Raw genomic sequence first — 18,551 nt, 5'->3', positions numbered from 1 at the left:
CTAGTCATATTATCATCCATCCTTGTCATCCCATCCTAGTCATATTATCATCCATCCTAGTCGTATTATCATCCATCCTAGTCGTATTATCATCCATCCTAGTCATATTATCATCCATCCTAGTCATATTATCATCCATCCTAGTCATATTATCATCCACCCTAGTCATATTATCATCCATCCTAGTCATATTATCATCCATCCTAGTCATATTATCATCCATCCTAGTCATATTATCATCCATCCTTGTCGTATTATCATCCATCCTAGTCGTATTATCATCCATCCTAGTCGTATTATCATCCATCCTAGTCATATTATCATCCATCCTTGTCATCCCATCCTATTTCGTATTATCATCCATCCTAGTCGTATTATCATCCATCCTAGTCATATTATCATCCATTCTAGTCGTATTATCATCCCTCCTAGTCATATTATCATCCATCCCATCCTAGTCATATTATCATCCATCCTAGTCGTATTATCATCCACCCTAGTCGTATTATCATCCATCCTAGTCATATTATCATCCATCCTAGTCGTATTATCATCCATCCTAGTCGTATTATCATCCATCCTAGTCGTATTATCATCCATCCTAGTCGTTTTATCATCCATCCTAGTCAACCCATCCTAGTCGTATTATCATCCATCCTAGTCATATTATCATCCATCCTAGTCGTATTATCATCCACCCTAGTCATATTATCATCCATCCTAGTCATATTATCATCCATCCTAGTCGTATTATCATCCATCCTAGTCGTATTATCATCCATCCTAGTCGTATTATCATCCACCCTAGTCGTATTATCATCCACCCTAGTCGTATTATCATCCACCCTAGTCGTATTATCATCCACCCTAGTCGTATTATCATCCACCCTAGTCGTATTATCATCCACCCTAGTCGTATTATCATCCACCCTAGTCGTATTATCATCCACCCTAGTCGTATTATCATCCATCCTAGTCGTATTATCATCCATCCTAGTCGTATTATCATCCACCCTAGTCGTATTATCATCCATCCTAGTCGTATTATCATCCATCCTAGTCGTATTATCATCCATCCTAGTCGTATTATCATCCATCCTAGTCGTATTATCATCCATCCTAGTCATATTATCATCCATCCTAGTCGTATTATCATCCATCCTAGTCATATTATCATCGATCCCATCCTAGTCATATTATCATCCATCCTTGTCATCCCATCCTAGTCATATTATCATCCATCCTAGTCATGTTATCATCCATCCTAGTCGTATTAACATCCATCCTTGTCATCCCATCCTAGTCATATTATCATCCATCCTAGTCATAATATCGTCCATCCTAGTCATATTATCATCCATCCTTGTCATCCCATCCTAGTCATATTATCATCCATCCTAGTCGTATTAACATCCATCCTTGTCATCCCATCCTAGTCATATTATCATCCATCCTAGTCGTATTATCATCCATCCTAGTCGTATTATCATCCATCCTAGTCATATTATCATCCATCCTAGTCATATTATCATCCATCCTAGTCATATTATCATCCACCCTAGTCATATTATCATCCATCCTACTCATATTATCATCCATCCTAGTCATATTATCATCCATCCTTGTCGTATTATCATCCATCCTAGTCGTATTATCATCCATCCTAGTCGTGTTAACATCCATCCTTGTCATCCCATCCTAGTCATATTATCATCCATCCTAGTCATAATATCGTCCATCCTAGTCATATTATCATCCATCCTTGTCATCCCATCCTAGTCGTATTAACATCCATCCTTGTCATCCCATCCTAGTCGTATTAACATCCATCCTTGTCATCCCATCCTAGTCATATTATCATCCATCCTAGTCATATTATCATCCATCCTAGTCATATTATCATCCATCCTTGTCGTATTATCATCCATCCTAGTCATATTATCATCCATCCTAGTCGTATTATCATCCATCCTAGTCGTATTATCATCCATCCTAGTCATATTATCATCCATCCTAGTCATATTATCATCCATCCTAGTCGTATTATCATCCATCCTAGTCGTATTATCATCCATCCTAGTCGTATTATCATCCATCCTAGTCGTATTATCATCCATCCTAGTCATATTATCATCCATCCTAGTCAACCCATCCTAGTCATATTATCATCCATCCTAGTCGTATTATCATCCATCCTAGTCGTATTATCATCCATCCTAGTCGTATTATCATCCATCCTAGTCAACCCATCCTAGTCGTATTATCATCCATCCTAGTCATATCATCCATCCTAGTCATATTATCATCCATCCTAGTCATATTATCATCCATCCTAGTCGTATTATCATCCATCCTAGTCGTATTATCATCCATCCTAGTCGTATTATCATCCATCCTAGTCGTATTATCATCCATCCTAGTCGTATTATCATCCATCCTAGTCGTATTATCATCCATCCTAGTCGTATTATCATCCATCCTAGTCATATTATCATCCATCCTTGTCATCCCATCCTAGTCATATTATCATCCATCCTAGTCGTATTAACATCCATCCTTGTCATCCCATCCTAGTCATATTATCATCCATCCTAGTCGTATTATCATCCATCCTAGTCATATTATCATCCATCCTAGTCATATTATCATCCACCCTAGTCATATTATCCATCCTAGTCATATTATCATCCATCCTAGTCGTATTATCATCCACCCTAGTCGTATTATCATCCACCCTAGTCGTATTATCATCCATCCTAGTCATATTATCATCCATCCTAGTCGTATTATCATCCATCCTAGTCGTATTATCATCCACCCTAGTCGTATTATCATCCACCCTAGTCGTATTATCATCCACCCTAGTCGTATTATCATCCACCCTAGTCGTATTATCATCCACCCTAGTCGTATTATCATCCATCCTAGTCGTATTATCATCCATCCTAGTCGTATTATCATCCATCCTAGTCAACCCATCCTAGTCGTATTATCATCCATCCTAGTCGTATTATCATCCATCCTAGTCGTATTATCATCCATCCTAGTCGTATTATCATCCATCCTAGTCGTATTATCATCCATCCTAGTCGTATTATCATCCATCCTAGTCATATTATCATCCATCCTAGTCATATTATCATCCATCCTTGTCATCCCATCCTAGTCATATTATCATCCATCCTAGTCGTATTATCATCCATCCTAGTCGTATTATCATCCATCCTAGTCATATTATCATCCATCCTAGTCATATTATCATCCATCCTAGTCATATTATCATCCACCCTAGTCATATTATCATCCATCCTAGTCATATTATCATCCATCCTAGTCATATTATCATCCATCCTAGTCATATTATCATCCATCCTTGTCGTATTATCATCCATCCTAGTCGTATTATCATCCATCCTAGTCGGTATTATCATCCATCCTAGTCATATTATCATCCATCCTTGTCATCCCATCCTATTCGTATTATCATCCATCCTAGTCGTATTATCATCCATCCTAGTCATATTATCATCCATTCTAGTCGTATTATCATCCCTCCTAGTCATATTATCATCCATCCCATCCTAGTCATATTATCATCCATCCTAGTCGTATTATCATCCACCCTAGTCGTATTATCATCCATCCTAGTCATATTATCATCCATCCTAGTCGTATTATCATCCATCCTAGTCGTATTATCATCCATCCTAGTCGTATTATCATCCATCCTAGTCGTTTTATCATCCATCCTAGTCAACCCATCCTAGTCGTATTATCATCCATCCTAGTCATATTATCATCCATCCTAGTCGTATTATCATCCACCCTAGTCATATTATCATCCATCCTAGTCATATTATCATCCATCCTAGTCATATTATCATCCATCCTAGTCGTATTATCATCCATCCTAGTCGTATTATCATCCATCCTAGTCGTATTATCATCCACCCTAGTCGTATTATCATCCACCCTAGTCGTATTATCATCCACCCTAGTCGTATTATCATCCACCCTAGTCGTATTATCATCCATCCTAGTCATATTATCATCCATCCTAGTCAACCCATCCTAGTCGTATTATCATCCATCCTAGTCGTATTATCATCCATCCTAGTCGTATTATCATCCATCCTAGTCGTATTATCATCCATCCTAGTCATATTATCATCCATCCTAGTCATATTATCATCCATCCTAGTCGTATTATCATCCATCCTAGTCATATTATCATCCATCCTAGTCATATTATCATCGATCCCATCCTAGTCATATTATCATCCATCCTTGTCATCCCATCCTAGTCATATTATCATCCATCCTAGTCATGTTATCATCCATCCTAGTCGTATTAACATCCATCCTTGTCATCCCATCCTAGTCATATTATCATCCATCCTAGTCATAATATCGTCCATCCTAGTCATATTATCATCCATCCTTGTCATCCCATCCTAGTCATATTATCATCCATCCTAGTCGTATTAACATCCATCCTTGTCATCCCATCCTAGTCATATTATCATCCATCCTAGTCGTATTATCATCCATCCTAGTCGTATTATCATCCATCCTAGTCGTATTATCATCCATCCTAGTCATATTATCATCCATCCTAGTCATATTATCATCCACCCTAGTCATATTATCATCCATCCTAGTCATATTATCATCCATCCTAGTCATATTATCATCCATCCTTGTCGTATTATCATCCATCCTAGTCGTATTATCATCCATCCTAGTCGTATTAACATCCATCCTTGTCATCCCATCCTAGTCATATTATCATCCATCCTAGTCATAATATCGTCCATCCTAGTCATATTATCATCCATCCTTGTCATCCCATCCTAGTCGTATTAACATCCATCCTTGTCATCCCATCCTAGTCATATTATCATCCATCCTAGTCATATTATCATCCATCCTAGTCATATTATCATCCATCCTTGTCGTATTATCATCCATCCTAGTCATATTATCATCCATCCTAGTCGTATTATCATCCATCCTAGTCATATTATCATCCATCCTAGTCATATTATCATCCATCCTAGTCATATTATCATCCATCCTAGTCGTATTATCATCCATCCTAGTCGTATTATCATCCATCCTAGTCGTATTATCATCCATCCTAGTCGTATTATCATCCATCCTAGTCGTATTATCATCCATCCTAGTCGTATTATCATCCATCCTAGTCGTATTATCATCCATCCTAGTCGTATTATCATCCATCCTAGTCGTATTATCATCCATCCTAGTCATATTATCATCCATCCTAGTCAACCCATCCTAGTCATATTATCATCCATCCTAGTCGTATTATCATCCATCCTAGTCGTATTATCATCCATCCTAGTCGTATTATCATCCATCCTAGTCAACCCATCCTAGTCGTATTATCATCCATCCTAGTCATATCATCCATCCTAGTCATATTATCATCCATCCTAGTCATATTATCATCCATCCTAGTCGTATTATCATCCATCCTAGTCGTATTATCATCCATCCTAGTCGTATTATCATCCATCCTAGTCATATTATCATCCATCCTAGTCGTATTATCATCCATCCTAGTCGTATTATCATCCATCCTAGTCGTATTATTATCCATCCTAGTCGTATTATCATCCATCCTAGTCGTGTTATCATCCATCCTAGTCATATTATTATCCATCCTAGTCGTATTATCATCCATCCTAGTCGTATTATCATCCATCCTAGTCAACCCATCCTAGTCATATTAATATCCATCCTAGTCATATTAATATCCATCCTAGTCATATTAATATCCATCCTAGTCATATTATCATCCATCCTTAGTCATATTAATATCCATCCTAGTCATATTAATATCCATCCTAGTCATATTAATATCCATCCTAGTCATATTAATATCCATCCTAGTCATATTATCATCCATCCTAGTCATATTATCATCCATCCTAGTCGTATTATATCATCCATCCTAGTCGTATTATCATCCATCCTAGTCATATTAATATCCATCCTAGTCATTATCATCCACCCTAGTCATATTAATATCCACCCTAGTCATATTATCATCCATCCTAGTCATATTAATATCCATCCTAGTCATATTAATATCCATCCTAGTCATATTATCATCCATCCTAGTCATATTATCATCCATCCTAGTCATATTAATATCCATCCTAGTCATATTATCATCCATCCTAGTCATATTAATATCCATCCTAGTCATATTAATATCCATCCTAGTCATATTAATATCCATCCTAGTCATATTATCATCCATCCTAGTCATATTAATATCCATCCTAGTCATATTATCATCCATCCTAGTCATATTAATATCCATCCTAGTCATATTATCATCCATCCTAGTCATATTATCATCCATCCTAGTCATATTAATATCCATCCTAGTCATATTATCATCCATCCTAGTCGTATTATCATCCATCCTAGTCATATTAATATCCATCCTAGTCATATTATCATCCATCCTAGTCATATTATCATCCATCCTAGTCATATTAATATCCATTCTAGTCATATTAATATCCATCCTAGTCATATTAATATCCATCCTAGTCATATTATCATCCATCCTAGTCATATTAATATCCATTCATTTTACAAATGATGTTTTATTATCTGCTTCATTACAGGACTTGTCCAATTAGAGGCTCGAGCCTTTTGACTGGAAGATGACAGACCTGCTTTTGTTGCGTGTTTCCATTAATGAAACACATCAGGTCTTTGTATGAATGCATAGTATTTTCTGTTGTTCACGTCATTTTACTGTATAACCGTTTGTTGACCGGTTAGTCGGCAGAAGAATTCACCGAAATGTGCATCACTATCACACACACACACACACACACACACACACACACACACACACACACACACACACACACACACACACGTAGTAACAAGAATGCCTCCGTAAATAATGGAATAAACATAGCTAGGAAACATACTAAACCAATGTGAAGCACACAGATAAACACATTGTAAATCATCAACATGTAATTCCACAACAATGTAAACGTTGTTGTTGTCCAGACGCGTCGCGGGCGCTGCCCGAGTTCCCAGAGTTGGATCTGCAGGACAGACCTCTTCCTGACGGGATCATTCCAGAACACATCGCAGCCTTCCAACAGCTCTACAGGGAACACTGTGAGGTATACAGTCTACTACGCACTGCTGGCTTGTGGCAGTCTTATGAAGTGTTGTGCCTATTATGTAGGGCTATGTCTGTCTTGATTCAACTAACGATAACGATGATGAGTTGAGAAGTTGAATCAGGTGTGTTAGTTCCAGGATTGTGTTATCACTGTGTTATCAATGTGTTAGCAGTGCTTTGTCAGTCTAATGTAGTGTTATGTCTGTCTAATGTATTTCTAATGTAGGTCTATGTCCTGTTATGTGGGTCAAATGTCATGTCACGCACTGCTGGCTTATGGCAGTCTTAGTCTAATGTAGTGTTATGACTTTCTATCTTTCATGTCTGTTAAAATACTATGTCAGTCTACAGGTGTGTTATGTCAGTCTAATGTAGTGTAATGTCAGGCAAACGTAGTGTTTTATCATTCTTACGTAGTGCTATGTCATGTCTGTGCAGGCCATTCTGGATGTGATGGTGAACCTGCAGTTCACTCTGGTGGAGACGCTGTGGAAAACCTTCTGGAGGTTCAGCGAGAGCATCGACGCAGACACACTCGGCGTGTGAGTGAAACACACACACACACACACACGTTCTACATGTCACACATTACATTATAACACATAGAATCTAACAAATAGTGTGTGTGCGTGCCTTCAGTCATGGTGAGTCAGAGGAGCGTCTACCTAAGTGGTACCTGGTGGTGCTGTGTAAGTACCAGCCAGTTGTTCACTGGACCAGAGACTGTGATAACACACTGTACCAGGCGCTGGTGGAGATCCTCATCCCTGACGTATTACGACCCATCCCCAGTGAGTTATGACACATGACATTAGGTCTACATAACATGACATTAGAGCTACATAACATGACAGAGCTGCACAACATGCCATTAGAGCTACATAACATGACAGAGCTGCACAGCATGCCATTAGAGCCACATGACAGAGCTGCACAACATGCCATTAGAGCTACATAACATGCCATTAGGTCTACATAACATGACATTAGAGCTACATAACATGACAGAGCTGCACAACATGACATTCGAGCTACATAACATGACAGAGCTGCACAACATGCCATTAGAGCTACATAACATGCCATTAGAGCTACATAACATGCCATTAGAGCTACATAACATGCCATTAGAGCTACATAACATGCCATTAGAGCTACATAACATGCCATTAGAGCTACATAACTTGACATTAGAGCCACATAACTTGACATTAGAGCCACATAACTTGACATTAGAGCCACATAACTTGACAGAGCTGCACAACTTGACATTAGAGCCACATGACATGACATTAGAACTACACAACATGACCTTAGAGCTACATGACAGAGCTACATAACACTAAATGACAGTACATGTAATGTCTTCTAAAACATATGACTACCTACTTTTCTCTGTCATGTATATTCATCTCCCTCCCTCTCTCTCTGTCAGGTGCCTTAACTCAGGCCATCCGTAACTTTGCCAAGAGTCTAGAGAGCTGGCTGACATGCGCCATGATGAACATACCAGAGGAGATGGTCCGTATCAAGGTGTGATTTCTCTCTCTCTCTCACACACACACACACACACACACACACACACACACACACACACAATACAAACACTCTTCCACAAAACTACATTCCCTCTCCCTTCCTCCCCCTCCCTCCCCTCTCCCTCCTCTCTCCCGTCTCCTCCTCTCCTCCAGGTGGTGTGTGCGGGAGCGTTTGCCCAGACGCTGCGTCGCTACACCAGTCTCAACCACCTGGCCCAGGCAGCCAGGGCCGTCCTCCAGAACACAGCCCAGATCAATCAGATGCTGAGTGACCTCAACAGAGTTGACTTCACCAACGTGCAGGTACATCTGTCTGGATACCTTTTAACCACTACCTCTCTCTCTCTCTCTCTGTCTGGATACCTTTTAACCACTACCTCTCTCTGTCTGTCTGGATACCTTTTAACCACTACCTCTCTCTCTCTCTGTCTGGATACCTTTTAACCACTACCTCTCTCTCTCTCTCTCTCTGGATACCTTTTAACCACTACCTCTCTCTCTCTCTCTCTGTCTGGATACCTTTTAACCACTACCTCTCTCTCTCTCTCTCTGTCTGGATACCTTTTAACCACTACCTCTCTCTCTCTCTCTCTCTGGATACCTTTTTAACCACTACCTCTCTCTCTCTCTCTCTGTCTGGATACCTTTTAACCACTACCTCTCTCTCTCTCTCTCTCTGGATACCTTTTAACCACTACCTCTCTCTCTCTCTCTCTCTGTCTGGATACCTTTTAACCACTACCTCTCTCTCTCTGTCTGTCTGGATACCTTTTAACCACTACCTCTCTCTCTCTCTCTCTCTGGATACCTTTTAACCACTACCTCTCTCTCTCTCTCTGTCTGGATACCTTTTAACCACTACCTCTCTCTCTCTGTCTGGATACCTTTTAACCACTACTCTCTCTCTCTCTCTCTCTGGATACCTTTTTAACCACTACCTCTCTCTCTCTCTGTCTGGATACCTTTTAACCACTACCTCTCTCTCTCTCTCTCTGTCTGGATACCTTTTAACCACTACCTCTCTCTCTCTCTCTCTGTCTGGATACCTTTTAACCACTACCTCTCTCTCTCTCTCTGTCTGGATACCTTTTAACCACTACCTCTCTCTCTCTCTCTGTCTGGATACCTTTTAACCACTACCTCTCTCTCTCTCTCTGTCTGGATACCTTTTAACCACTACCTCTCTCTCTCTCTGTCTGGATACCTTTTAACCACTACCCTCTCTCTCTCTGTCTGGATACCTTTTTAACCACTACCTCTCTCTCTCTCTCTGTCTGGATACCTTTTAACCACTACCTCTCTCTCTCTCTCTCTGTCTGGATACCTTTTAACCACTACCTCTCTCTCTCTCTCTGTCTGGATACCTTTTTAACCACTACCTCTCTCTCTCTCTGTCTGGATACCTTTTAACCACTACCTCTCTCTCTCTCTCTGTCTGGATACCTTTTAACCACTACCTCTCTCTCTCTCTCTGTCTGGATACCTTTTAACCACTACCTCTCTCTCTCTCTCTGTCTGGATACCTTTTAACCACTACCCTCTCTCTCTCTCTGTCTGGATACCTTTTAACCACTACTCTCTCTCTCTCTGTCTGGATACCTTTTTAACCACTACCTCTCTCTCTCTCTCTCTGTCTGGATACCTTTTAACCACTACCTCTCTCTCTCTCTCTGTCTGGATACCTTTTTAACCACTACCTCTCTCTCTCTCTCTCTGTCTGGATACCTTTTAACCACTACTCTCTCTCTCTCTCTGTCTGGATACCTTTTTAACCACTACCTCTCTCTCTCTCTCTGTCTGGATACCTTTTAACCACTACCTCTCTCTCTCTCTCTCTGTCTGGATACCTTTTAACCACTACCTCTCTCTCTCTCTCTCTCTCTCTGTCTGGATACCTTTTAACCACTACCTCTCTCTCTCTCTCTCTGTCTGGATACCTTTTAACCACTACCTCTCTCTCTCTCTCTGTCTGGATACCTTTTAACCACTACTCTCTCTCTCTCTCTCTGTCTGGATACCTTTTAACCACTACCTCTCTCTCTCTCTCTCTGTCTGGATACCTTTTAACCACTACCCTCTCTCTCTCTCTCTGTCTGGATACCTTTTAACCACTACCTCTCTCTCTCTCTCTGTCTGGATACCTTTTAACCACTACCTCTCTCTCTCTCTCTCTGTCTGGATACCTTTTAACCACTACCTCTCTCTCTCTCTCTGTCTGGATACCTTTTAACCACTACCTCTCTCTCTCTCTCTGTCTGGATACCTTTTAACCACTACCTCTCTCTCTCTCTCTCTGTCTGGATACCTTTTAACCACTACCTCTCTCTCTCTCTCTGTCTGGATACCTTTTAACCACTACCTCTCTCTCTCTCTGTCTGGATACCTTTTAACCACTACCTCTCTCTCTCTCTCTCTGTCTGGATACCTTTTAACCACTACCCTCTCTCTCTCTCTGTCTGGATACCTTTTAACCACTACCTCTCTCTCTCTCTCTCTGTCTGGATACCTTTTTAACCACTACCTCTCTCTCTCTCTCTCTGTCTGGATACCTTTTAACCACTACCTCTCTCTCTCTCTCTCTGTCTGGATACCTTTTAACCACTACCTCTCTCTCTCTCTGTCTGGATACCTTTTAACCACTACCTCTCTCTCTCTCTCTGTCTGGATACCTTTTTAACCACTACCTCTCTCTCTCTCTCTGTCTGGATACCTTTTAACCACTACCTCTCTCTCTCTCTCTCTGTCTGGATACCTTTTAACCACTACCTCTCTCTCTCTCTCTGTCTGGATACCTTTTAACCACTACCTCTCTCTCTCTCTGTCTGGATACCTTTTAACCACTACCTCTCTCTCTCTCTCTCTGTCTGGATACCTTTTAACCACTACCCTCTCTCTCTCTCTGTCTGGATACCTTTTAACCACTACCTCTCTCTCTCTCTCTCTGTCTGGATACCTTTTAACCACTACCTCTCTCTCTCTCTCTCTGTCTGGATACCTTTTAACCACTACCTCTCTCTCTCTCTCTCTGTCTGGATACCTTTTAACCACTACCTCTCTCTCTCTCTCTCTGTCTGGATACCTTTTTAACCACTACCTCTCTCTCTCTCTCTGTCTGGATACCTTTTTAACCACTACCTCTCTCTCTCTCTCTCTGTCTGGATACCTTTTAACCACTACCTCTCTCTCTCTCTCTCTGTCTGGATACCTTTTAACCACTACCTCTCTCTCTCTCTCTGTCTGGATACCTTTTAACCACTACCTCTCTCTCTCTCTCTGTCTGGATACCTTTTAACCACTACTCTCTCTCTCTCTCTCTGTCTGGATACCTTTTAACCACTACTCTCTCTCTCTCTCTGTCTGGATACCTTTTAACCACTACCTCTCTCTCTCTCTGTCTGGATACCTTTTAACCACTACCTCTCTCTCTCTCTCTGTCTGGATACCTTTTTAACCACTACCTCTCTCTCTCTCTGTCTGGATACCTTTTAACCACTACTCTCTCTCTCTCTCTGTCTGGATACCTTTTTAACCACTACCTCTCTCTCTCTCTCTGTCTGGATACCTTTTAACCACTACCTCTTCTCTCTCTCTCTGTCTGGATACCTTTTAACCACTACCTCTCTCTCTCTCTCTGTCTGGATACCTTTTAACCACTACTCTCTCTCTCTCTCTCTGTCTGGATACCTTTTAACCACTACCTCTCTCTCTCTCTGTCTGGATACCTTTTAACCACTACCTCTCTCTCTCTCTCTGTCTGGATACCTTTTTAACCACTACTCTCTCTCTCTCTCTGTCTGGATACCTTTTTAACCACTACCTCTCTCTCTCTCTCTGTCTGGATACCTTTTAACCACTACTCTCTCTCTCTCTCTGTCTGGATACCTTTTAACCACTACCTCTCTCTCTCTCTCTCTGTCTGGATACCTTTTAACCACTACCCTCTCTCTCTCTCTCTGTCTGGATACCTTTTAACCACTACCTCTCTCTCTCTCTCTGTCTGGATACCTTTTAACCACTACCCTCTCTCTCTCTCTCTGTCTGGATACCTTTTAACCACTACCTCTCTCTCTCTCTCTGTCTGGATACCTTTTAACCACTACCTCTCTCTCTCTCCTCTGTCTGGATACCTTTTAACCACTACCTCTCTCTCTCTCTCTGTCTGGATACCTTTTAACCACTACCTCTCTCTCTCTCTGTCTGGATACCTTTTAACCACTACCTCTCTCTCTCTCTCTGTCTGGATACCTTTTAACCACTACTCTCTCTCTCTCTCTGTCTGGATACCTTTTAACCACTACCTCTCTCTCTCTCTCTGTCTGGATACCTTTTAACCACTACCTCTCTCTCTCTCTCTGTCTGGATACCTTTTAACCACTACCTCTCTCTCTCTCTCTGTCTGGATACCTTTTTAACCACTACCCTCTCTCTCTCTCTGTCTGGATACCTTTTTAACCACTACTCTCTCTCTCTCTCTCTGTCTGGATACCTTTTAACCACTACCTCTCTCTCTCTCTCTCTGTCTGGATACCTTTTTAACCACTACCTCTCTCTCTCTCTCTGTCTGGATACCTTTTAACCACTACCCCTCTCTCTCTGTCTGGATACCTTTTAACCACTACCTCTCTCTCTCTCTCTGTCTGGATACCTTTTAACCACTACTCTCTCTCTCTCTCTGTCTGGATACCTTTTAACCACTACCTCTCTCTCTCTCTGTCTGGATACCTTTTAACCACTACCTCTCTCTCTCTCTGTCTGGATACCTTTTAACCACTACCTCTCTCTCTCTCTGTCTGGATACCTTTTAACCACTACCCTCTCTCTCTCTCTGTCTGGATACCTTTTAACCACTACCTCTCTCTCTCTCTGTCTGGATACCTTTTAACCACTACTCTCTCTCTCTCTCTCTGTCTGGATACCTTTTAACCACTACCTTCTCTCTCTCTCTCTGTCTGGATACCTTTTAACCACTACCTCTCTCTCTCTCTCTGTCTGGATACCTTTTAACCACTACCTCTCTCTCTCTCTCTCTGTCTGGATACCTTTTAACCACTACCTCTCTCTCTCTCTGTCTGGATACCTTTTAACCACTACCTCTCTCTCTCTCTCTGTCTGGATACCTTTTAACCACTACCTCCTCTCTCTCTCTGTCTGGATACCTTTTAACCACTACCTCTCTCTCTCTCTCTGTCTGGATACCTTTTAACCACTACCTCTCTCTCTCTCTCTCTGTCTGGATACCTTTTAACCACTACCTCTCTCTCTCTGTCTGGATACCTTTTAACCACTACCTCTCTCTCTCTCTGTCTGGATACCTTTTAACCACTACCTCTCTCTCTCTCTGTCTGGATACCTTTTAACCACTACTCTCTCTCTCTCTCTCTGTCTGGATACCTTTTTAACCACTACCTCTCTCTCTCTCTGTCTGGATACCTTTTAACCACTACCTCTCTCTCTCTCTCTGTCTGGATACCTTTTAACCACTACCTCTCTCTCTCTCTCTCTGTCTGGATACCTTTTAACCACTACCCTCTCTCTCTCTCTGTCTGGATACCTTTTAACCACTACTCTCTCTCTCTCTCTCTGTCTGGATACCTTTTAACCACTACCTCTCTCTCTCTCTCTGTCTGGATACCTTTTAACCACTACCTCTCTCTCTCTCTGTCTGGATACCTTTTAACCACTACCTCTCTCTCTCTCTCTGTCTGGATACCTTTTAACCACTACCTCTCTCTCTCTCTCTGTCTGGATACCTTTTAACCACTACTCTCTCTCTCTCTCTGTCTGGATACCTTTTAACCACTACCTCTCTCTCTCTCTCTGTCTGGATACCTTTTAACCACTACCTCTCTCTCTCTCTCTGTCTGGATACCTTTTAACCACTACCTCTCTCTCTCTCTCTGTCTGGATACCTTTTAACCACTACTCTCTCTCTCTCTCTCTGTCTGGATACCTTTTAACCACTACCTCTCTCTCTCTCTCTGTCTGGATACCTTTTAACCACTACCCTCTCTCTCTCTCTGTCTGGATACCTTTTAACCACTACCTCTCTCTCTCTCTGTCTGGATACCTTTTTAACCACTACCTCTCTCTCTCTCTCTGTCTGGATACCTTTTAACCACTACCTCTCTCTCTCTCTCTCTGTCTGGATACCTTTTAACCACTACCTCTCTCTCTCTCTCTCTGTCTGGATACCTTTTTAACCACTACCCTCTCTCTCTCTCTGTCTGGATACCTTTTTAACCACTACCTCTCTCTCTCTCTCTGTCTGGATACCTTTTAACCACTACCTCTCTCTCTCTCTCTGTCTGGATACCTTTTAACCACTACCTCTCTCTCTCTCTGTCTGGATACCTTTTAACCACTACCTCTCTCTCTCTCTGTCTGGATACCTTTTAACCACTACCTCTCTCTCTCTCTCTGTCTGGATACCTTTTAACCACTACCTCTCTCTCTCTCTGTCTGGATACCTTTTAACCACTACCTCTCTCTCTCTCTCTGTCTGGATACCTTTTAACCACTACCTCTCTCTCTCTCTGTCTGGATACCTTTTAACCACTACCTCTCTCTCTCTCTCTGTCTGGATACCTTTTAACCACTACCTCTCTCTCTCTCTCTCTGTCTGGATACCTTTTAACCACTACCTCTCTCTCTCTCTGTCTGGATACCTTTTAACCACTACCTCTCTCTCTCTCTCTGTCTGGATACCTTTTAACCACTACCTCTCTCTCTCTCTCTCTGTCTGGATACCTTTTAACCACTACCTCTCTCTCTCTCTCTCTGTCTGGATACCTTTTTAACCACTACCTCTCTCTCTCTCTCTCTGTCTGGATACCTTTTAACCACTACCTCTCTCTCTCTCTCTGTCTGGATACCTTTTAACCACTACCTCTCTCTCTCTCTCTGTCTGGATACCTTTTAACCACTACCTCTCTCTCTCTCTCTGTCTGGATACCTTTTAACCACTACCTCTCTCTCTCTCTCTGTCTGGATACCTTTTAACCACTACCTCTCTCTCTCTCTCTCTGTCTGGATACCTTTTAACCACTACCTCTCTCTCTCTCTCTGTCTGGATACCTTTTAACCACTACCTCTCTCTCTCTCTGTCTGGATACCTTTTAACCACTACCTCTCTCTCTCTCTCTGTCTGGATACCTTTTAACCACTACCTCTCTCTCTCTCTCTCTGTCTGGATACCTTTTAACCACTACCTCTCTCTCTCTCTCTGTCTGGATACCTTTTAACCACTACCTCTCTCTCTCTCTCTGTCTGGATACCTTTTAACCACTACCTCTCTCTCTCTCTCTGTCTGGATACCTTTTAACCACTACCTCTCTCTCTCTCTCTCTGTCTGGATACCTTTTAACCACTACCTCTCTCTCTCTCTCTGTCTGGATACCTTTTAACCACTACCTCTCTCTCTCTCTCTGTCTGGATACCTTTTAACCACTACCTCTCTCTCTCTCTCTCTGTCTGGATACCTTTTAACCACTACCTCTCTCTCTCTCTGTCTGGATACCTTTTAACCACTACCTCTCTCTCTCTCTCTCTGTCTGGATACCTTTTAACCACTACTCTCTCTCTCTCTCTCTGTCTGGATACCTTTTAACCACTACCTCTCTCTCTCTCTCTGTCTGGATACCTTTTAACCACTACTCTCTCTCTCTCTCTGTCTGGATACCTTTTAACCACTACTCTCTCTCTCTCTCTGTCTGGATACCTTTTAACCACTACCCTCTCTCTCTCTCTGTCTGGATACCTTTTTAACCACTACCCTCTCTCTCTCTCTCTGTCTGGATACCTTTTAACCACTACCTCTCTCTCTCTCTCTCTGTCTGGATACCTTTTAACCACTACCTCTCTCTCTCTCTCTGTCTGGATACCTTTTAACCACTACTCTCTCTCTCTCTCTCTGTCTGGATACCTTTTAACCACTACTCTCTCTCTCTCTCTGTCTGGATACCTTTTAACCACTACCTCTCTCTCTCTCTCTCTGTCTGGATACCTTTTAACCACTACCTCTCTCTCTCTCTGTCTGGATACCTTTTAACCACTACCTCTCTCTCTCTCTCTCTGTCTGGATACCTTTTAACCACTACCTTCTCTCTCTCTCTCTGTCTGGATACCTTTTAACCACTACCTCTCTCTCTCTCTCTGTCTGGATACCTTTTAACCACTACCTCTCTCTCTCTCTCTCTGTCTGGATACCTTTTTAACCACTACCTCTCTCTCTCTGTCTGGATACCTTTTAACCACTACTCTCTCTCTCTCTCTCTGTCTGGATACCTTTTAACCACTACCCTCTCTCTCTCTCTGTCTGGATACCTTTTAACCACTACCTCTCTCTCTCTCTCTGTCTGGATACCTTTTAACCACTACCTCTCTCTCTCTCTCTCTGTCTGGATACCTTTTAACCACTACTCTCTCTCTCTCTCTCTGTCTGGATACCTTTTAACCACTACCTCTCTCTCTCTCTCTGTCTGGATACCTTTTAACCACTACTCTCTCTCTCTCTCTGTCTGGATACCTTTTAACCACTACCTCTCTCTCTCTCTGTCTGGATACCTTTTAACCACTACTCTCTCTCTCTCTCTGTCTGGATACCTTTTAACCACTACCTCTCTCTCTCTCTCTGTCTGGATACCTTTTAACCACTACTCTCTCTCTCTCTCTCTGTCTGGATACCTTTTAACCACTACCTCTCTCTCTCTCTCTGTCTGGATACCTTTTAACCACTACCTCTCTCTCTCTCTCTGTCTGGATACCTTTTAACCACTACCTCTCTCTCTCTCTCTGTCTGGATACCTTTTAACCACTACCCCTCTCTCTCTCTCTGTCTGGATACCTTTTAACCACTACCTCTCTCTCTCTCTCTCTGTCTGGATACCTTTTTAACCACTACCTCTCTCTCTCTCTCTGTCTGGATACCTTTTAACCACTACCTCTCTCTCTCTCTCTCTGTCTGGATACCTTTTTAACCACTACCTCTCTCTCTCTCTCTGTCTGGATACCTTTTAACCACTACCTCTCTCTCTCTCTCTGTCTGGATACCTTTTAACCACTACCTCTCTCTCTCTCTCTCTGTCTGGATACCTTTTAACCACTACCTCTCTCTCTCTCTCTGTCTGGATACCTTTTTAACCACTACCTCTCTCTCTCTCTCTGTCTGGATACCTTTTAACCACTACCCTCTCTCTCTCTCTGTCTGGATACCTTTTAACCACTACCTCTCTCTCTCTCTGTCTGGATACCTTTTAACCACTACCTCTCTCTCTCTCTGTCTGGATACCTTTTAACCACTACCTCTCTCTCTCTCTCTCTGTCTGGATACCTTTTTAACCACTACCTCTCTCTCTCTCTCTGTCTGGATACCTTTTTAACCACTACCTCTCTCTCTCTCTGTCTGGATACCTTTTAACCACTACTCTCTCTCTCTCTCTCTGTCTGGATACCTTTTAACCACTACCTCTCTCTCTCTGTCTGGATACCTTTTAACCACTACCTCTCTCTCTCTCTCTCTGTCTGGATACCTTTTAACCACTACCTCTCTCTCTCTCTCTGTCTGGATACCTTTTAACCACTACCTCTCTCTCTCTCTCTGTCTGGATACCTTTTAACCACTACCCTCTCTCTCTCTCTCTGTCTGGATACCTTTTAACCACTACCTCTCTCTCTCTCTCTCTGTCTGGATACCTTTTAACCACTACCTCTCTCTCTCTCTCTGTCTGGATACCTTTTAACCACTACCTCTCTCTCTCTCTCTCTGTCTGGATACCTTTTAACCACTACCTCTCTCTCTCTCTGTCTGGATACCTTTTAACCACTAC

The 18,551-nt window shown here is 42.0% G+C and overlaps 1 protein-coding gene across 1 annotated transcript in view; it reads left to right on the top strand.

The window, feature by feature from the left end:
* The window catches only part of LOC106596942 (MHC class II regulatory factor RFX1), a 60,591-nt gene that overhangs the window by 22,982 nt on the left and 19,058 nt on the right, over positions 1 to 18,551 (top strand). Inside the window, exons 9-13 of the mRNA XM_045690813.1 lie at positions 7,069 to 7,187; positions 7,628 to 7,731; positions 7,829 to 7,980; positions 8,625 to 8,722; positions 8,881 to 9,030. Coding sequence (XP_045546769.1) covers positions 7,069 to 7,187; positions 7,628 to 7,731; positions 7,829 to 7,980; positions 8,625 to 8,722; positions 8,881 to 9,030 — 623 coding nt within the window. The remainder of the gene's footprint in view (positions 1 to 7,068; positions 7,188 to 7,627; positions 7,732 to 7,828; positions 7,981 to 8,624; positions 8,723 to 8,880; positions 9,031 to 18,551) is intronic.

The sequence above is a fragment of the Salmo salar genome, chromosome ssa12 (genome assembly GCF_905237065.1).
Source record: "Salmo salar chromosome ssa12, Ssal_v3.1, whole genome shotgun sequence".
NCBI lineage: Eukaryota > Metazoa > Chordata > Actinopteri > Salmoniformes > Salmonidae > Salmo > Salmo salar.
The sequence above is the reverse complement of the archived record's forward strand: the minus strand, read 5'-3'. Positions and strand labels throughout refer to the sequence as shown.